Here is a 21,797-nt window from a genome sequence, read left to right on the forward strand (position 1 = left end):
ATAAAATAACTTTACTTAACTCTGGGCTGCTGCTGTTGCTGCTGCTGCTTAAACATAATGATAATCGTATGAATGACATTGTTTGTGGTTGCCATTTAAGACAAGCCAGGTCAGTGCAAGAGACAAGAGACAAGAGACAGAGTCTCCTGCCTGCTCCATCTATCTCCTTGCTTGTGGTTTATAAACAAAATTAATATTTGTCATACGTAGTCTCTATGCCTTTGGCTTTGCCCCTCCCCCTCTGGCTTTTGGTAATGTTCATGCATAATTTTTGGTTAATTTAAATTTTGTATAGCTTTTATCTATTGTTTGCTTGGGAAACAAGTCAAAGCAACCCCAACTCATAGTTCCACTTCCATTCTCACAGCCTTTTTCTAGAGCATTTCCGTTCATGGCATCCAAAGCATCATCATCATCGTCATCATCATCAATCATTATCATGAAGCGCGATGATTTTGTATATTTTTGTTTAATATTAAGTATGTTATTTGTGTGTTTACTTAAAGTTTTAGTTACACTTAAGTAACTCAAATGCTTTTGCCTTCGCCTTTGCCTTTGGGTTCCCCTTTCCAATTTCTTCTTGGCCATCTCAAACAGGAAGCCCCAAATGGCTGAGCACATGCAAACAAAATAAACCAGCTCTAAATTCCCAATCTACGACTAGCAACACTGCCCTAATATTGCATAATTTCACGCTTGTACCCACTTCCCTTCCCCCCGCTTCTTTACCTTCCTCCTTTCCACTCTGCACAGTGTGCCAAAACAAATATTTCTCAACACCAAACATAGTGCGTCTATGAATGTCTAACTTGGAGAAGCTATAGCAGCGAGTTCCTCTCGATGGGTTTGTTTCATAAATTTTCCCTGCTTTATCTTTTGCACAACACCTTTACCTATGGCCCCTTCCAATCCCCTCACCAATCACTCTTCTGTTGTTGCTTTCGCTTGGCATTTGCTTTTTGCGCCCGCTTTTCATTAATTTTTCAGTTAACTCATTCATTAATTTTCAACACCGCTGAAAAATTTCACAGTAGCACATGCCCCAAACACACACACACACACACATGCGCATTGTTGGTGGCAGACTTCACGCCATTTTGCGTAAACCGGAAGTTCGTTTTGATTAATTTAGTCGCCGATGGAGACGTTCGCTGAGTGGTCTGCTGGTCTGTTGTTAGTCGACTGGTTGCTTGCCTGATTCTCTAAACATGACCATAAAAATAAATCCAGCAGCGTGACAATAGCAACGAACTCAGAGTGCTCTGCAGATTCAAATCACTCTCTTCGAGCTGCCAAACGATGTGTTGGAGTCGATGTGCCCGACGCACATCACACTTCAGAGTTGTAAAATTAATTTACCAGAAAGAGTAGAAATTAAAATAAAAAGGAAAACCAGGCGAAAACAAAAGAAGTTGCCCAAAAAGTAAGCACTTGTTGGTCTTCGTCTACGTCTTGGTCTTGGGCTTTTTATTGAGCTTAGAGATGCGTTGTCCACTTGTGGCCCTGGCATGGAGTCTGCATAATTTAGCAATTATGGAAATGCGTGAATGTGATGGTGATGGTTCTTTAGCTCTGCTTTAACCGTAGATAGAGAGACAGAGAGAGAGAGAGAGCATTCAGATGTGAAGAGCTCGAGTCCATTATGGATGCAGTCTTTGGTTTGGCGGTTCGCTTATCGAACTGCGATTGTGACTGCACTTTAGGCTGAGGAGCATTGAGCAACTAGCTGCTGGCACTTAACAACTTCATTAAAAGTTGTTTATGATCCTCGAAATTGATTATTCCACTCATACGTAAAGCGTCCCCAGATGCAGCCGGCAGACAGAAGACAGCAGGCAGCAGGCAGAAGACGGTAGGGAGAAGGGGAGGCTGAGGCTGACGGGGAGCAGGCGGAGCACTCAAATCGCGCCCGGGCGCGCGCTTAAGAAAACATGAAATTGATTAATGCATTTGGCTGCAACATTGAGGCAACGTCAGATACGGAGGTGGAGTCTGCTGCAGAAAGAGGAGAAGTCACCACTCTCCTCCTCTCTCTGTGGTTGAGTGAGGAGGCTGCGATGGTGCCGTCGGTATCTGCTGCTGATATGTAAATTCCTTCAAGTGGATTGCACTTTGCGCCAAAGACTCTCCACTCTCGAGTTTCCAAACGAAGTCATTTCTTTGGCAGTGTGCTCCAATTTTACATTCACTTCGTGGCAGGGATCTGGCAAACCAAAACACACAATTAATCTCTGCCCAGAGCCGCTTAGTTGTGGCTCTTGTTGCTCTTGTTGCTCCGTTGCTCGCTGCTTATTATTGTTATAATAACGATGTGCAAAAGCACTTGTGGCACTTGAACGGCGGCGGCACACTCGTGTAACAGAGATTGAGAGCATATCGGTCAGGCATGACGATGATGATGGAGGGGTTTGGGGGGTGGGAGTAGGTATGAGGAGGTAGGAGGGAACACAACGCATTTCAATACAACGCAATCCAATCCAAAGTGCTTTTGGTTGTAGTACTTACTATGCGCGACGATAAGCGACGAGCATTTTTTAATTGAATTGTTAAGCGCAGCGCAAAACTTAATTAATTTTCACTATAACTTTGGCGACTTTATGGCAACATCATCTGCCCCATCCCCCATCCCCCCATCATCCCATCACGACTCCTTCATAAGTTTGTGTTGGGGAAATAAATTCGCAGCCATCGCAATTTTCGTAGCGGGTGGCAAGTTGGGTGGTTCACCCGCAGATAGATAGGAGACGGAAGGAGTTCGAGCTGCAGATGAAGTTTGGGGTGGTGCTGTAACAAGCATTTTTATTTATTATTGGCTTAAAATGGCGGCAACAGCAACAGCAACAGCAATAGCAACAGCCATAGCATTGGCATCAGCAAGAAGAGTCCAGTACAAAGGATGCAGGAGCCAGAGCGTCTTTGGCCCAGACAGACTGACAGAGAGACAGACAGACGTATGTTGTTATTATTGCCAGCAAATACCCCAAGTTCTTCCGCTCCCCTTCCCCCTTCCACGTCCCCCACCTCACGACAAAGAGAGAAAACGTTAGCTACAGTTGCCATTGGTTGGTTGCTTGGTTGCTCTGCTTGCCACATTTTTTCTACAATTGCGCAAAATTCCAATTTGCAGTAAATTTTGCGATTTTTCCTTTATACGGACATACAAAACATTTTTAGTTTCCTGCTGGCTTTTCTTACACACACACACAAACACACACACACACACACACACACACACACACACACACACACACAGAGAAAGCAGGAAAACCACCCACATTCACAGCTGTCGCCCCTTAAACCCAGAGCTAGGAGAAAGGAGGAACCCATCTTGGACTAGAAGTCTAACAAAGTTGCATGTCGACTGCGTATAAATATTGTGAATAGGTTTAATGCAAGACTGTTGACCATTTGCTAAGAGATTCCACTTGACAAGCCTGTGATTTAACTCTGGGCCACAAAGCATAATACGACTGCAATTGAAAACACTTTAAGAGGTGACATTCTTCCGAGTTTATTTTATTAAACAAAAACTCTTCCATATATATCTGGTATGTGCATTTTTATTTGACAGTTTTGAGCATGTTAAATGTGAAACAAATGGTCGCATAATGTGAACAAATCGAAGCAGAAGCCAGAAGAAAATAAATCGAATAACTATATGCGATAAATGCATTTATACATTTCATTAACAAAATGCACTTTTACAAACTGTTCGACGAGGCAGAAGAAAAACAAACAAATTGCTTTTCAAATAGACAACAATACGAAAAAAATCGAAATGAAAATCAAAAAAGAAAAATACAAATACAAAAATGTTGTGTTGGTGTTTTTGTTTTTCACTCTTTGGCCTAAAGACGCATAACACTTGACTGTGGCAAGGGGAAGCATAGCTGAAACGAACCGTGGCAACAACAACAGAAACAACAACAACGAGAAACAGACAGCCAAGCAGTTTTCAATTAGTTTTTAAATAAACTTTTTTCCTAGCTGTGCTTCACACAAAATGAAAAGTAACACGAAAAACTTTCCATTTTCACGCGAGGTGCGATGCGATAAATTTTTGCGCCTTCGCCTCGCATTTTTGTTTATACAAAATCATGCCAATCGTCTGTCAATCATTTTCCAATGGAACACTGAAGACTGAACACTGAACAGAGAACATGGCGGAAGTCTGCTTAAGCTCAGAATGCGAGCAGCATTTGGCTAGGGATGGAACTAATTGAGTTTTGCTTTTTATAATAATAAACAGCAGCGGCTTTCGTAAACTCGGGCGGGCGGCAATTGACTTGCGGCTTTTGCGAGACGTGCCTCGAGTCGTTTAATTGAATTGAAAACATGTCAAGAGAGAAATCAGCAGTCAACGCCTTGGGTGGCATCCTAGCTACTTTTGTCACACGGAGCCACGGAAGAAGCGCTGCAGCATTCAGTGTTCAGCATTCAGCATTCAGCGTTCAACAGTCGAGAAATGCAAACACTTGAGGGCACCCCATGTGCCCTCAAGTGTGGGCACAAAAAGCAGCTGCCAAGAAGCTGCCAAGACCCAAGAGAGTCCGCAGACCAGATCTCGGCTTGCCCACTTCAAGCTAAGACGCGGCCAGCTCACGCATGACAAAAGCTTTAAAAAGGGGCGTCTTCGATGTCATTGTTGTTGTTGTTAAGGTTTGTTCAAGTGGGTGGCTAAACAACAATAACAACAAGAACCACTTGGCTTCGCTAGCCAAGTGAGACCTCCAAGGTGTTGCTTCTGTGTTGGCCTGATCTCGCTTATTAGCCAAGTTAAGCACACACTCACACACGAACACACACACACACACACACTACATCGAGTCGCTGCTGTCTGGGGAATGATTTATGCGCCTGCGCTGCTTTAAGCCAAGCGCTTTTCATTGCTTATGAAAAGTTTATTGAATATTACGCGAATGATAAACATCGACAATTAATTTCCCGACACTTTGCTCGCTCGGATTTGTCGCACATCTCACGAACTGAGTGCAGTGGAGTGGAGAGTGGAGAGTGAGTGACGACAATTATAAAAAGCTATTACTTTTATACGATCGGCAAATTAATAAAGCTTAAAGTGTTTGCCATATGACTTAATTAAATGTTGAAAATTTGCACGGCGCCTGAATAATTGATGGGCAACATTGTCAGCTTGTTTTTCATATTTATTTATTTTTTATTTTATGACTGCGCTGCAATTGATGAGGCCAATGGGGCTTAGAAACAATTGACTTGTAGCATAGATTAATATTTCTTGGCAAACTGAAACTTCAACTCTTTCCCAGGCTCTTCAAGGTTCGTCTTCAATAGATGACTTTTCAACCGCCATTATTTTCCATGGGCACTCACTTAAATGTGCCCAATTTCCCAAACGATTTTCATGTGCGGAAAACCTGCAAATTATGTGCTGGCCTTAGAATGATGATGGATCACCAATCGGGCAACGCCATAAAGCGGCAACAAGTCAATAAGAGCCCAACTCATATATAGCCATTTTTTTGTGCTTGCCAATCGCCGTCAAGCGGAGGCTGCAATAACCGAGACACCAAGAGATAGAGATGGAGATAGAGAGAGAGAGCGAGTGAGAGAAAACGAAAAGAAAGAAACTTTTTGAAGTATTAACACAAAAGCGGCTTTAGCTTTTTTTCTCTTCGCTTGACCAGTTAACACACACACTGACACACTCTCTTATTTCTATATGCGCATGTATTTTTTATGGCAGATTTGTGTGATCCCCTGCAATATTTTGAGCCGAGTCTGTGGCCGAACAACAACAACAGCGTCAATTGCATTGTTTTCCTGCCAACAAAAAATATAATAATAATAATAATAATAGCATTGCTTGCTGTTGCAGTTGCCGCTGCCGCTGTCGGTTGGATGCTGCAACATGTTCATGCCTCATTATTTTTATACGGATTTTTGCGGTCCGCTGAGATTGGTTGGTCGCCTTGTACTTTCGGCATCGGTTCTCAGGCTGAGGCTGTTGTTAACTTTTTTGCTTGAACAAAATTCGCACAAAAAACTGCAGCAAACTCACAAAAAAAAACATTGCTGCCCAAAGTGCTCAAAAGTTTATTAAAATTCCGAGCGTAAATGGCAACAGCAACAATGAAAAAAAAAACGAAAAACAAAAAAACAAGCTCAACACATGTTTTCACGCCTACCACCAAAAAAAAAAAAAAAAAAAAAACACCAGCAACAACAGCAGCCAGAATAAAAGGCTGTCAGAGCAACCGCCTTATATGCAGATTAGCCATATGTATCGTATGAAGCCCTCCCAGTGTCGTCCCCTCCCTCAGTCCCATCCCAATATATGCACGTACATATCTGTCTTTGTCTTTATAACAGTCACTGTCACTCTCTGTGTGTCTCTCTTCCACTTACTCGTGCTCACATATGCAAAATCAAATTATTCAAATTCAATTATTGTCAATTTTATTTATTATTAATGCGCATAATTGTCAAATTTGGCAAATTTATGAACGCACTCAGAGAAGTATACACAACAACACAACACGCATATACAATGTATATGGGCACACTCAAACTCACACACACACACACACACACACTCGCGTGTTGCGTGCGTGAGTTGCAGTCTTCTCCTGGGCAACGCTCACGGACTTTATGCAAATCCGCAGACGACGAACGAACCGCCTGGACAAGATTTTTGTGCGCTGCGCTGTGCGCTCAATCCGCACGAATTTATGAGACATGTTGAAATGCATCTCACCATGATTATGGAGCCACCAAAGACTCTGCAAACATAGTTGCGTCTCCCGCCCCCGTCTACCCCAAGAGTTGCACAGAGCAAAACCTGCCTGATGATGTGCGTCTCGCAAGCTTAAAGATTAATGGAGTCGCGTTTAATTTGTTTTTGGGTGTTCTTTCTGTCTCCTCGAGCAAAGGAACTGCTCGATCTGCAAATGCGACCCAATCTGAGTTATTCCATACTTATCACACTCGAAGGAGTTAGAATCAATTGAAACTATAAACCGCATCGCAAAGGAAGTTATCGGCTTGAAAACATCGAAATCTTTATCGATTAATTTAGTGTAGTGTTGTTTAACACAATGATTGCTTGCAATTCACTGTGGTATATTGTAAAATATACTTACATGTATATTTAAGAATATACTAACATTACGAATGACATCTTGAAAAAATCACAGTGAATTGCAATCAGTGACGAGACTTTGAAAAGTTTAAGATGTCAAATTTGTATTTTGTTTCGAGGGCACTTCTCTTATATTAAATATTACTACTATAATGCAACAAGCATGATAACAACAATACTAAAGAAATCCATAAACAATTATTTACTAAAAGAGAAGACTTTTATCTTCACATCGCATTAATTTGGGATCTATGACGCATTATAATAATTTGGCGTCTTTCCATACACAATTCTTATTATTATTTTCAACATGATATTAAACAATTCATAAGCGTGTAATTTCGTTTACCACAAAAAAAAATGCAAAATCGAAAATAAATGTCTGCCGTTGATTTTTGACATCCAAATTGCAGCAAACAAAACTTGAAGGCGGACCCCACAAAAAAAAACAGAGACTGTATGCTTCTGTTGTTGTGTTCTTTTCTTTAATAATACACTGAAAATACTTTTTTAACTGCATGGATATTATAAAGCATCAGTCACGACACGATACCTCATCATGCTGCACTTTTCGGTGTTGTTGCCCCTCATTGTGGCATGAGAAAATCTTTCAACGGCAAATTGTAAAACATTTTCGCCAAAGGTTTGAGCTATATTTCAGGGAATAGAAACCTCAGCAGAAATTAAAACAAAAAGCGAGAGAAAATGGAAGAAGAAACGAAATGAATCACAAAGAAAAACGAGTAAGAAAAATTGAATCGAAATGGAAAATAAATTAATAAGTCTGTTCTGCTTTAAACTATGATATGCAAATTAGAGTTAATAATGCGAAGCAACTGCTGCATAAATTATCAAAACAATCGGAATAAAGTAAAAACAAAATAATGCCAGAGAAGAGATGAAATAAAAATTGGATGGATCTTAGGAATCTCAAAAAAAGAAAAACAAAAAACAAATCAATGACCTGTGAGTCTCGTTAGAAGAAGTCGCTGCTCGACTGTTCGGCAACTGTCTAATAATAATGAAATATTTCCCTAAAAGATGCCCCCAGACTCTCGGCGACAAAGACTTTGTAAGACATGCTTGTCGATGTTGTTGTTGCTGTTGCTATTGCTGTTGTTGTGTGGTGTTATTTATGTTGCTCGATGCGGCCATACTAATTTCAAATTTAAATCTTTCTCTGTGACCTTTCATGCCTACCAACCATATCGGGACTTGTACACATTTGAAGATATCTACACTCATATATAAAAATATGTTGTATGTATTTTTGTTAATTTCGAAAGCGTATTAAATTACACACACACACACACAACCATCGACTGTGCACCCCCGCCCTCACTCAGTCCCCTCCACGCAACACTCGCCGCTGAGTTGAAACAAGAATTTCAAGTATGCTTAACCCAAAACCGAATCGAACAGAACTGAACAGAACAGAATCACCGAACCGCAGGCCTCTCTTCTTATTCCGGGTCTCAGTCTCAGTCGCAGTCACAGTCACAATCTTGTTCTTGTTCTTGTTCGTTGGGTCTCTCGGTGGCATGCCCAGGGCCGGGGCTTAAAGTATTTCACAGGAAATCTTCGGAAACGAGACCCAGGCAACAATATGTTCTACACATTTCTTATTTCGTTCTTTCTTTTTCTGGTCGCTGTAGCTGCGGCTGTTGGGCTGAATGCTCGCCCCGTTTACTGCGTTGTGTGAGAAATCGAAATCCCAAAAACTAAATCCCTATAATGCCTTCGAGAGAGAGAGAGAAAGAGAGTGAGTGAGTGAGTGAGTGAGGAGGGGAGACAGCCAAAAGACCCGCACACACAACACATTGAGTGAGTGTATGTTTTGGTATTTTATTTTATTCGTTCCCCCTTTTGGCTTCCCTACCTCTACCCTCCACATGCCGCCCAATTCTCTCTAGCCCACAGTCAAAGTCAGCAGAAGAGTCCGGAGTAGGGCCCGAGAGCGTGCGCACAGTCTATAATAATGATAAGATGGCTCTTAATCAGAAAATTTATATGGCCCCAGCATTTTGTTGTAGTTCCATCCTTTGCCCTTGTTCTTGCTGTTGCTCTGGCTGTTGCTGATGCTGCTGTTGATGCTGATGCTGATGCTGATGATGGGTTATGCCCGTTTATAATTATGGGTCCTGTCAAATGCTAAATGAAGGGCGCATCAAAAGGCACCCAGCAAGTCACAAGCCGTACAATTTTTAGCTTGCACAGACAATGCGGGAGAAAGCGAGAGAGATACACGTGTGTGTGAAACACACAGAGCGAGAGAGAGAGAGAGAGAATGATCGTTACGCTATGCTGCAGATTCTTCTTGCTCGACAAGATTCGCATTCTTTTTTCTTTTTGGCCATTTTGAAACGGCGTCTGGGGGATTTTCATTGGTCAATCGCAGATACTATATAGCATAGAATTAGGATATATAGAAAACTTACCACTTGCACTCGTTCCGAAATTGTCTGCAAATGAAGAGAGAAAATACAAAATTAATATCGCATTTAAGAGATGACGCTTATTTAATTAACTAGCTTAAAACAATCGCGAACCTAACTCAATACGATGAGAAACCACAACACCAAATGAATTATCTTTCTCAACAAGTTCAATCCGTTGGCATTCCAAAATTTCTCAGGCCTCAAAAATCCTAACCACAATAAATCTTTTCATATTTTTCCTTCTTTTTTTTGTGGATAGTGTGGATACCCAGGCACAGGCTCCAAACAAACAACATAAAAAACAAAACCAAAGTCCAACATTTTTTAAATTTTCATGCAGAATTTGACCACAACATGTCTCTGTTGTTGTTGCCATAAAAATATGATATATATTCACACACTCTCGCACGCATTGTGCAGGCTTCGCCGGCAATCAATCAAATAACTTTAGAGCCTCCGGAATCAAGCCGAAGTGTGAACCAAAAATATTTGGAGCAAATCAAATGCAGCAAATCGACGCGAAGAAAACAAAAAAAAAAAAAAAAAACAAAAACAAAAATGAATACAAAAATAATAGTGAATACAATACAAAATAAATAAAACAACAACTATTTGCATGTGATGTTTAAATGTTGTTTGAAATACATATTTTTATTTATGCATTTTCACACGCAAATCAAATTGCTGAACTTTTTGTGTTTTTTTTTCCGTCAGTTTTCTGTTGCTTTCAGCTTTTATAGCCCATTTGCAGCCGCGGGGTATTATGCAAATTCCTATTCGAGGTCTCGCAACCTCATCTGTTTAAAGGTTGCTTATTTTTTTAGTTGAGCTGAGCTGAGCAGAGCTTGGTTTCGGCTTTAAGTCCGGCCATTGGCCATTGGCCATTTGCTATTGGCCCATTTCGTGTTTAGTTTATGGTCGCTGATTTCGAGGGAGCTCCACTAACAGAAATATAGCAAGAGATGCCAGATAATCATCTGAACTGAGCTGAGCTGATTGAGTTCTGCGCTGTGCTGTGTGTTGTGTGGTGGCCTTCATGCTTTAGCAGTCGTTTAGTCACTTTGTAATAACATGGCTAAGAGTGTTTTGTGAACTGCAGAAATACAAAAATACAACTGCAGCGTGGCATCTGCCGCTATGTCATTTAAGTCATCGAACACGCATTGCAACATTGTACACACATGTATCTGCACATCGAGGTGACGCTGCTTTGCCTCGCCTCGCCTCGCCTCCTCATTTTCCTTTCCTCGCACTTGGTGTCGATGACCAACTTCAGTTGGATGTCAGTGTCCTGCAGCGGACATTGCAGTCCGCTCTCCCCTGCCCTCTGCCCTCTGTTCTCTGTCCTCTGTCTGTCTCCATTGCAATCCAGAGGTGCGCAGTTCATAAATAATCGTCTTAAGTTGATGCGGTGACTGTCGGCGGTCGTCGCTTGGTCTCTCTGCTTGCTGGCCGCTTCGTCTCTTGGTCCTCTGGGTGGTTCGTGGTTCTCGCATTGCGACAGATTAAGCTCGGCTTGCTGTTGGTTGGCCCATCAATGCAACAAACCCCGAGACAGACAGACAGACGAGCCAACAACTACAAAAAGTATCTTTCGGCTGATGTTTGTTGTGCATTAAAGAAAGCAAACCGAACCGAACTGAACTCAGCTCAACTGACGCGTTGTTGAAGCCTCTCAAATATTCCAAAAACGTTTCAATGAATGTCGCCGACGCAGTGCCTCAATTTTGGTCCCTGTCACTGTCTCTGTCGCTGTCGCTGTCCCTGTCCCTCCTCCTGCTGCCCCTTCTTCGACACCGACACCAACACCAACACCAACAACTGGTCGTGTCTGATCCCATTTTAATATTCTAGATACTTAAATAAAATACGTGTCTGGCTTGGCCAACAAACGTTTATTGTTTGTTAATTGATTTTGCTGGAAGTTGTCGCCGTCTGTTAAAATGCAAAGTGCAACTTCGACTAACTTCGACCGAGCGCAAAGCACAAAATCCAAAACCAAAGGCAAAAAACAAAATAATAACAAAAAGTAAATAACATTTCGTATGCAAAATTTGTTTGGTCCCAACGACTTGGACAACTTGTGGGTCTCTCTGGGCTGCTGTTGCTGTTATTGTTGCTGTTGTTGTTGCTGTTGTTGGGCGCAATTAATTTGCAGACAGCGAAGTTGAGGCAAAGTTAAAGCTCTCAGCCTTGAGGCTGCCAGAGAAGTTGACAATTGTCAAGGACTGCTTGAAGTCGCTTCGCTTGGCAGCTGCAGCGTTTTCTTTCCTAGTCTCTCATTTTCTCCCATTTTCATTTTCCCGTTTGACAGCGGCCGGCAACTTGGGTCATTTGACGGTAATTACCAAAGCACTGCAACATACAATTTTCCGCGAAAAACGTGTGTGTCTGTGTGTGTGTTTCAAGTTGTACTCCAACTCCGACCACAACTCCATCTCGAGTGCCGACAAAGCCGGCCAAGTGAAGCATAAAAATGAAGCACCCCAAAAAGCGTATAGAATATGGTAGGAAAGCCATCGGACCACACGATTTTCCCAATGCCGAACCGAAAGCCTGGTCAAAAGACTCAGAAACTCAAACGCGCGACTCGAAGTCTATTTATGTGACCATTGAAGTGGTCTTAGGCTTCTCGGTTCTTCGTTCTCGGCTTTCGGCTTTCGGTTCTGGGTTCTCCACTCCACTCGAATCCACTCGACTCGACTCTATTGAAGTGGCTTGTGTCTTGGCGGCTTTGGCTTTGATTTTTGCTTGATTTCTTTCAAAATCAAGCCAAAACACTGAACCGAACACCAAGGGCAACAGCAGAGGCGAAGGCGGAGTTCCAGCCAAAATAGAGATGCAGATCCACTCTGCTTGCCTGGCTGCTTCTTGTTCACTTGACTGTGACGCCATTTGCAGGCCAACAACAGAATGAACAACAGTATGCAAAAGAGTCAGAGTCAGAGTCAAAAACAGAGCTAAAAGCGTAGACAGAATCCAAGTCGAGGCCGAAGACGAAGCCGATGTCGAAGAACTTGTCTAAAGGCGAACCGCCAAAAGGATAATCAGCAACAATTTAGTATTATTACACCACGTTCGAAGCCATCGAAGTCTAAGCTGGCGGACAGACGGACGGACGGACAAGGAGTCAGCAAAGCCGGAGCACACACAAACTTGTCTGTCAGTTATTTTTTCAGTTCTTTTAAGCCACAGTCTTAGCCACGAGGCCAAGACGAAGACCAAGCTCAAGTATGCATTTCAAAGAAAATCATTATTATCAATGCGGCAGAGAAGGCAACGACGCGGATGTGGCTTTAGCTGTAGCTGTGGATGTGGATGTGAAGCTGAAAGCTGAAGAGACTGAAGACTAGAGAGTCAGGAGACAGAAGACAGAAGACGCTTGAGGTTGGGCCAAAGACTGAGACTGAGACTGAGACAGAATCTGAGTCTCAGCCGCGACTTCATTCCTTTTGGGTATTTTCACGTGGACGTAGATTGAGTTTCAATGGAAAAATGATTTGCAAATTGACTTTAACGAATTGCTCGAGTGAGCAACCTGCTGGCACTTGGAATTTTGATTACAGCATATACACATAGCTGCAACAGAAAGAAAGAGAGAGAGAGAGAGAGAGAGAGAGAGAGAGGGCGAGGAGCGAGTGTGTGGAATATTAGAAGAAAGCTGCATCATAATTGGCACGCATTGCCATTGACAAGACTGGCTACGCCCCGCAGAATTCACTGCTCAGAAATCTGGGAATTTTATCTTTTCTTTTCATCAATGAATTGCATTAAATAATCTTAGTCTTGAGCCACAACTTTGTTGGCCAGTGCTATTGTGGTGCGTTTAGCCACAAAGTTGGCCATGGTTAATGGCAAATGGTAAATGGTAGAAGCGAATTGTCTGGATCTGATCCTGATCCATTGGCTCTCTTAGCGAACGCCATTATCGGCATCATATTGTGGAGGTTGTTGCTGGCAGCCAGTTGGCCAGTTGGCCAACTGCCTCTCTGGCTGAATGGCTGACTGGTTGACTAGCTGCCTTTGTTTGGCATTTTTGTGGCCTGTGGCAAGTTCGTATATCATTATAGAAATTACCTACTGCGCCGGGCCGTGAGGCAGCGGCCATTGTTAGTAGTTTGCCATTAACGTTAACTCTTTGGCACAATCTGGCCGACGGATCTCTCTTGTGTCGGTCGAGGCACAATCGCAACAACCACAACGACAACAACAACAACAACAGAAACAACAATGCTACGCAAGTGTCATGTGGCAGGTTTCTATTTAACCGCCTAAAAAACTAAAAAAAGAACACTGTAAATGAAACTGAAATCAATATTGTAAATCATTGAAATCTAATGGAAACATTGACGTCAGTTGCTCGACGATAACTGGCTGTATGTATATAACACATATATAATTAAAGTATAAGATAGAAAGAGAGAGATACTTACCAGGACTACCAAGGAAGACTGAGGAATACAATCGCCGCGAGGCGTCTGCATTGCGAGCATCGGCAGGTGAGGACCATTCTCTTCGACACCATCGTCCTGAAAGGGAAACGTAGAAGCCGCACATTAGAAATCAAATTCAAAGTAAATATAAACAAATATAGAGTGAAATAGAGAGAGATAGCAATGTGTCGCTATCTCTTATCGATTTAAGTGCTTAAGCCGTGTGTTGCTGGCCAAAACAAAGCCACAAACTCAATTCACATTTGAAGCAGTTGTCAACTTAAACATATTGACAGTATGTTAAATATCTTAAGCCTCCAAAAAGAGAGGGAGGAATAGAGAGAGAGAGAGACAGAGACATTGACTGACAGGTGCGCCCACAAGCGGAACGCGTTAAGCCTCTTGCTCGTTCACCCCGCACTTCCCCCCCCTCAGGCGATCTAATGACCACTTTAAGGGCATAAAACTTTAAATGAAATACGCAGTACCTTAAAGAACAAAGTGAGAAAAAGCATGGAAAACGAGCTGAATGAAAATGGCGCTAATAATAATTTGGTTTATTGGCTCTAAAGCACAATGAAGACACTGGGCCAAGTGGCAAGGCGTTTCTTTTTTTTCTGTTTTTTTTTTTGTATTTCGAGGGGTGCCAAGCAGCGATTTCTATTATTTTGTGTTTTTATCCCCGTATCCGTCTCCTTCTTATTCTTAAACTTGTACTTGGCGAGGGCGGCGCACCTTTATTTAAATTCAAGCTTGGCCAGTGCAACAACAACAACAACAAGAACAACAACAGGAATAACAAGATGAAGGCGTCTGCTTCGTTTTCTTAATGGGCAATTTTCTTGGTAGTAATGGGCACGTTTTATGGACGCTTTTGTGGGGTGTTTATGGCGCACACAAGGGGATGGACTTCACCCCCAACTTGGACCCCCTCTCAGGCCCAGTGCCATGCCCACAAAGTGCAGTCGAGGGTTGACAATTTGACTGCGAATTAGTTTTTAAAATCGCATTATTAATGGCATATTAAATTGCACAGCTGTCGCACCTGTCCAATCACTGCCGCTTGCCGTCTGTCTTCTGCGATCGCGCCATGCAAATTCATAATCAAACAAATTAATTGAGTCGAGCATCGACGTTAGCGTCGGCGTTGGCGTCGGCAGAGACTCCGAATCCAAATTGTTCGCACATAAATCTTTGCACTAAAAATTTTATTGTCGTTTTTATAGTTAAAAAATAAAATAAAAAGGCGACAGCGGCACAAACTACGCAACGACAGCAGCAGAAAACTTCGGCGGCGACATCGACATCGATAGCGACAGCGACAGCGACGTCAACAGCAGCCAAACAGTCTGCGCTGAAGCGCTCTCACACAAATACACAAACACACACACACACACACGCACACTTGCATTCACAAGCAATTTCCCCGTCGTCGTATCGTAAGCATATCGTAAGTTGAGCACGCTCACTGTGGCTGCTTATATCGTAAGAAGGCAGCGCCATTGCTTAGCTGCTGCAGCTGTCACACTTGAGCAACTGAAACGGCACTACAAAAATACGAACTCTCGCGCGTGCTCTCGCTCTCGCACTCGCTATCTCTCCCTCTCTGTCTAGCTGTGTGTTCGCTCATAAATACGTTCGGCCGAATGTGTGCGTGTGTGTGTGTGTGTGTGAGAGGCGAGGCGAATTGAAGGCGAATTGAGTTGCGAGACGAAGCGACCAGTCAATATTAAGGTTTTTTTTTGACTCGTTTTCGTTTCGCAGTTGCTGCAAGTATGTGTGTGTGTGTAGTTGTTGTTTGTGGATGTCAAAGCCAAGTTAATGATTTTGTGAACTGACTTGGCTGTTGTTGTTATTGTTGTGGTTGTTGTTGCTGTTGTTGCTTCTGTTTATTATGCAATGTTAAATCAATAAATTGACAAAAATGTGCGCGCCACAACTTTAACAAGCGCCAAAAAGCATAAAGAAATGTTTTCCAAATAGTTTCCTGCTTCTCATTGTCGTCGCTGTTGCTGTTGCTGTTTCTGTTGTTGAATTTATGACATTTTAAATAGCCGGCGCGTTTTTGTCACAATTTCACATACTCGGAGCAACAACAATATTGAGAGCGAGAACAACAACAAAAGCATAACTAATACTTTTGTATGGTTTTTCTCCTTCGACATTTTGTTAGCCCCATTTTTCTGTCGCTATTTATAGTGAAACTATTTTGAGTCACTCCCATACCGTCCCGTCTCGCACCGCCCCGCCCCACTCTCAGTCAGTTTCTCCCACTCCCTTCCAGCGTGTTATGCAACACTGGCACTCAAGTGCTGATAAATGGCGCTAGACACTTTTGGCCTGTGCATTGATTAGAGCCGAAAATGAGAAATTGGGAAATGGGGAAACCATCGAAATCGACATCGACATCGGCATCGACATCGAAGTGCAATGTGTTTTCCTCTTATCAATGGGACAAAGTTCGAATGCATTCAAAATAACAGCGAGTGACACACATTAATAGATGTGTGTGTGTGTCTGTGTGTAAACATCGAATTTTCCATATTGCCGACAATTCGACATTTAGCAGGAGTGAAAGCCACCCCAGACAACAACAACAACAACAACAATTGAACCCCATTGCCATCGTCTGTTTCTGTTTCTGTTTCTGTTTCTCTGTTGTCTCTCTATGTTTGTATGTGTGTGTGTGTGTCTGTGTTTGTGCTTAGATAAAATTGTGCTTCGAAAGTGACAGTTGAAATGATTTATCACTTGCCAGCGACTACTGTAAGGCGCAAATGTCTGCCACCCCACCCCACTCCTCCCCCTACCCACTCTCCCTTTCTCTCCTGCTCTCTCACATCCCTCCTCTTCCCCTGGCCATTCGTCTTTGCTGTCTGTCGTCAAAGTTTTTAGCAGCGTCGCTCGCATTTTTGTGTAGAAAAATTGAAAATTGCTTTTTTCGTTTACAGCACTAGTGGATACTCACCCCCTCACCCTTCCTCCTCACCCTCTTCTCCGGCACAGCGCCTCCTTGGCTCAGTCCCTACGTTCCACAACATTGTTGCTATCACAATCAACTTCATCTTTCCAATTTTCTACTATTTGGCTTTGTTTTGGCCCCACAACGCCACGCCCCACGCCCCACGCTCCCCGCCCATTCACCACAGTAGGCAACAACAATGTTGTTGCTTTATTCTGAGTTTTTCATATGAAAATTTAATTCCAGCCCCCAACTTGGCCACCCAGTCGCCCCATTTCCATTCCGATGCCCCATTCCCATTTCCATTTCATGTCTTTCTCTATCTTTCTCCCTACACATGTGTGTGTGTGTGTGTGTGTGTGTAAGTGTGTGTGTTGCGAGCTAATTTAAAAATTTTTGTAATTTTTTCGCCTTGCTCTTTTGGAATTTTTGCAATGCGCGACAAAATGATTTATGTCGCTGCCTGCGCAAAATTAAAAATATTACAAAGCAACAAAAACAGTAAGAACAACAACAACAACAACAACAACAATTGACAAAACGACAACAATGTGCACATTTAAATAACACACAAAATGAACACAACAAATAAAAGAAAGCAACAGCAAAATTCAAATGTATCTCTGTGTGTGTGTGTGTGTGTGAGTTTCTGTCTGCCTGTCTGTCTGTATGTGTGTGTGTGTAGCTTTAAACTTTAAATGAAAATGTTGCAGAGAAAATATCTGTTGGCTTTTCCAATTTTATGCCAAACAATTTCGAATGACGGCGGCGCGTTAAAAACAACAGCGTAAAAAGTACAAAACACGACAACAACAACAACAACAACAAATATCGAATGAAAATAAAAGGGGAAAATGGAAAGGAAAACCGCAGCAATTTTTCATGATTTTGCACGTGTAAATTTTCCAATTGGTTGAACGCGTGAAATGCGAGCCAACTTTTGAATACAGGTGGAGGAGGGGGTTGAGCGGGTAGTTAAAGGGGGCGTGGCCAGCATTATGAATTTACTTAGCAGTCTGGCGAGAAAATTACGGAAAAAGCCAACAAACTTGGCCAGAATCTGTTGCAAGAGCCGACGGCAAATCGCCATCAAATGATTGCAACAAATGTTGTCTCAAAAAATTAATTTTCAAATTGTTCATTCTTAAGTGTTATTAAATTATATTTTCAATTTTTAAGAATTTGTAGTTTATAATTTAATTCTTATAGAATGTTTTTATTATTTAAATAAAAGTGTTAATAGCCTTTATTTCCTTCTCACGTGTTTCATTTAGAGTATTTCAAATTGCAATTTGGTCAAAAAATCTCTACAACTTTGAATTGAAATGAGCTGACATTTTGTTCCTCAGTGCATCTCTTTCTCTCTCGCTCCCTCTCGCTCTGTGGACATGTTGCTGCTTTTCGTATTTGTCTGCAACATTTTGCCGCTTTTTTCGTAATTATTCACGTGCACAAACGAATTTTATATGCTGTTGTTGCTCGCCATTTTTTAAGCACTAAAATGCAAGAGCAACGTTTTCGTAACTTTTTGTTTATTTCATTCGCATACCCTGTAACCTCACCTATGTGCTTGGGGTATATGCTACTTGTGTTGAACTAAATTCAAAGCAAACTATTTTTCAATTTCTCATTTTAAACTTACTATTTTCTGTTGTTTATATTCATTTAATGCAATACACTAAACTACAGGGTGTGCCAGAGCAAGCAACACCCTGTGTTCAGGCACCTATGTATGTGCTGTGTGTGGCCGGAAGGTGGCGTTGCTGCAGCTGCTTTATGACCATGCGAAAACAACAAATACAACAACAACAACAGCAACCAGAGTTGTCTATATGAGTCACTGTTGTTTTTGCTGCTGGCATTTTCCGTTGCAATTTTTACAACGTTTTCCATGGCGACGCGACGTTCGCTACATTTTTGTTAAATTTAAATGAAAAACCTTTTCGCGCGTAGTTATGAAAATAATGGCAGGCTTAAACTGAGCAAGAGAGAGGAAGAGAGAGGAAGAGAGAGGGGGAGAGGCTGACAATGCATTAAAAAAACGCCCCAAAAAATTGGATTTCGAGAGCTTAGGCTTCATTTATATTTTAGTGCTGGAAGTGGGCGTGGCAGCTTTTACTGGCATATGGCCAGGCTTTGATGGCATTTTCGATTGTCGCTTTGCAAATTCAATAACATTTCGGCAAATGCGAAAAAAGAATAAGTGAAACAAGTCGTAGTCGAAATAAACTGGGAAGAGGCAAACAACATGACTTGTAACTTAAGCAAAGTTTGTCACCAGCTCGACAAGATTCTGATGTCCTCGTTGGCCCTTGGCACCTTGGTATTCATCTTCATGGCCTCAGCCTCATCCTCACTCTCAGCCTCAGCCTCAGCCTCAGTCTCAGTCTGTCTCGTTGCCTGCTTGCTTGACGACATATCGCTTTACACTTGAAATGAATTTGAAAGTCAGACACGCAGACCGTAACTCTTGCCTCTCACACAGCGAGCACACACACGGCGAGCAACAACAGCATCATCAGCACTTGGTCGACGTCTTGGAGGAGTCTCCGCCTCTCTCCATCTCTCTCTCTCTCTCCCCCTTATCTGTATGCAGGGGACAGCGCGACTAATATAAACGTACAATGGACCAACTTAAGCTGAAATGACAGTTGCGACATGTTTGCGTAGGCGTGTGCGATCTCCGGGACAACAACAACAAAAGCAACAACAACAACAGCAACAACGTTGCGAGGCAAATGTTTTGGTATTAATTTTTCTTGTTGCCAGCCGCTTGCAAGCTGACAATAAACTTTATCGCATTCATGTGAATGCACTTTATGACACCTACACAGGCAACAGCAACAGCAACAACAACAACAGCGAAACTTGTTTTCATTTGCTGCTAAGAATTCCGTGTACAAAAATAATGGCATGTGTATATATGCATAAAAGCCTCCAAATACTATATGTATGTATGCATATGTAACAGAGGTGGCGGCAAGCCGATAGACCCTATCGGTATCGGTTGGCATTAGCAAGTCGATAGGCACTAAACTATCGGTAGTAGCAGTCGTGAGTCGTGAGTCGTGAGCCGTGAGAAGTAGAACAGTAGCAAGAGCAGCGGTCATTTATTATTATTTAAGTATAATCAACTTAACTATTGCACAGATTATGATATTAAATAATCAAAGAGTATATGACCAACACAACATACATATGTATACTGTTATTTCAAAGAAAATCATGCTAAGAAATTGAATTACTTAAAAAATAAATAAATCAAGCTGTTATAACTAAATGTTGTCTCGAAATAGTATTTTCGTAGTCGCGTAATTCTTAAGCACTGCTATTTTAAAGTTCACAGCGGTATATAGATAAAAGATTAAAGTCAACTAATCTATGAAAAATAACTTTGTGTTGCTTGAAATGAATTCGATTTGATGATGAGGAATTGCTGGCCACTCTCCTTCTCATCCCCTTTGGCCTTCCGCTTCTCGTTCCCCTTTCCCTTTCCTTGTCCCTGCTTAGCGGCTTGTGGTCAGCGGACGTCTGGATGCCTCGTGACTCAGTCGTCCGTCACGACGGTCACGTGACCCTAATAAATCACGGAATTAATGTTACGTAAAATGGAGTTGTGCAGGGTCCTTCCTTCAAGCATTCGCGCAGGATATCAGAGCACACAAAACTGGATTGAAAGCCAGAAATCAAAATAGAGTTTTTGCTTTTTGAAGCGAGAGGAAACTGTGCCGGCCGGAAATTGAAAAACCTTTGCGGCATTTCTGATAAGCAGACGAAACAAACAAACCAAACCAAAGCAAAGCAAAGCAAACTCACTGCAAGATACAAGATACATCATTTTGCTTAATTGTCTGGCACTTTTTTAATAACGAAACTCACCTACACACATGTCTCTATGTACGTGTGTGGCGTCATTTGGCATCTCGCTTGCACACGCGAAACGCAGGCGCAATAAGAGCAGCAACAACAACAACAACAACAACAACAACGAAAGCAGGCACCAGAGCATTACGACCATTAAAAATACCCAAAACGACAACGACAATTTCCTCATTATCGTAAAATTTATTCAAGCAAAATAAATTCATTGGTCGTTAACCTTGACACTGGTTTTTCCTTTTTTACAGTCCCAGACACACACAAGTATTCCTCTCTCTCTCTCCCACTTGTGTTGCCACCCACAAAAAAAGAGAGAGAGAGACACATTCACATAAAATTTATGCGTGTTAAATAGTCGCTGTCATTGCGCCTGCAACTTGCCATCCTCTGTATGTGTGTGTGTGTGTGCGAGTGTGTTGTGGCTGCTTATTGTGTGTATTATATTAAGCCGAGTTCTTGACCAGACTCCTGGCTGAGTTCATGTGCGGCAAGCGGCTTTAAAAGTGCGAAAGGTGGGCGATTGCCATTTTTAGACTGGCCAACAAATTGCCATTACTTGCAGTCGGGCATGACGAGGCAAAACTCTGCGAGCTCTGCCGACTTTTTAGCCCTTTCCCCTTTCCCCTTTCCCCGCCACAACAAGTCGTCATCGCTTTAAGGCACACAAAATGACGCCAGAAAGTATGCTATGCTACAATAATCGATAAGTGCGCGCCCTAAGAGTGAATGTAATGTGTGTTGCTTGACTGCACACACACACACACACACAGAGGAAAGCTATGTGATTTGTCACGGCAAATCGAGGACTTGAGTCGCGTCTAGGCTCGAGCTTTTAGTTGACGGATGAATCGAGAACAATATGAAAAGCATTGACATCAGTTCAACAACAGAAATGCTACACAACAGACCAAAAATATAGTTAACAGCTGTTAACTCTGAATTGTACTTTACTTTGCTTAACTGCGCTT

General features: G+C 42.2%; 1 protein-coding gene and 1 long non-coding RNA gene across 5 annotated transcripts in view; one reads left to right on the forward strand and one right to left on the reverse strand.

The window, feature by feature from the left end:
* The window catches only part of LOC117576137 (homeobox protein homothorax), a 146,544-nt gene that overhangs the window by 14,575 nt on the left and 110,172 nt on the right, over positions 1–21,797 (reverse strand). For all 4 annotated transcript variants that reach the window (XM_052007774.1, XM_034260701.2, XM_034260699.2 and 1 more), the window contains 2 exons: positions 13,989–14,084; positions 9,556–9,579 (listed from right to left, as the gene is read on the reverse strand). In XM_052007774.1, the coding sequence (XP_051863734.1) occupies positions 9,556–9,579; positions 13,989–14,084 (120 nt within the window). The remainder of the gene's footprint in view (positions 1–9,555; positions 9,580–13,988; positions 14,085–21,797) is intronic.
* On the forward strand, positions 7,240–8,310 carry LOC127566138 (uncharacterized). Its single transcript, XR_007955430.1, has 3 exons — positions 7,240–7,860; positions 7,935–8,083; positions 8,159–8,310. It is a non-coding gene; the product is annotated as an uncharacterized LOC127566138 (long non-coding RNA).

The sequence above is a fragment of the Drosophila albomicans genome, chromosome 2R (genome assembly GCF_009650485.2).
Source record: "Drosophila albomicans strain 15112-1751.03 chromosome 2R, ASM965048v2, whole genome shotgun sequence".
Classification (NCBI taxonomy): Eukaryota; Metazoa; Arthropoda; class Insecta; order Diptera; family Drosophilidae; genus Drosophila; species Drosophila albomicans.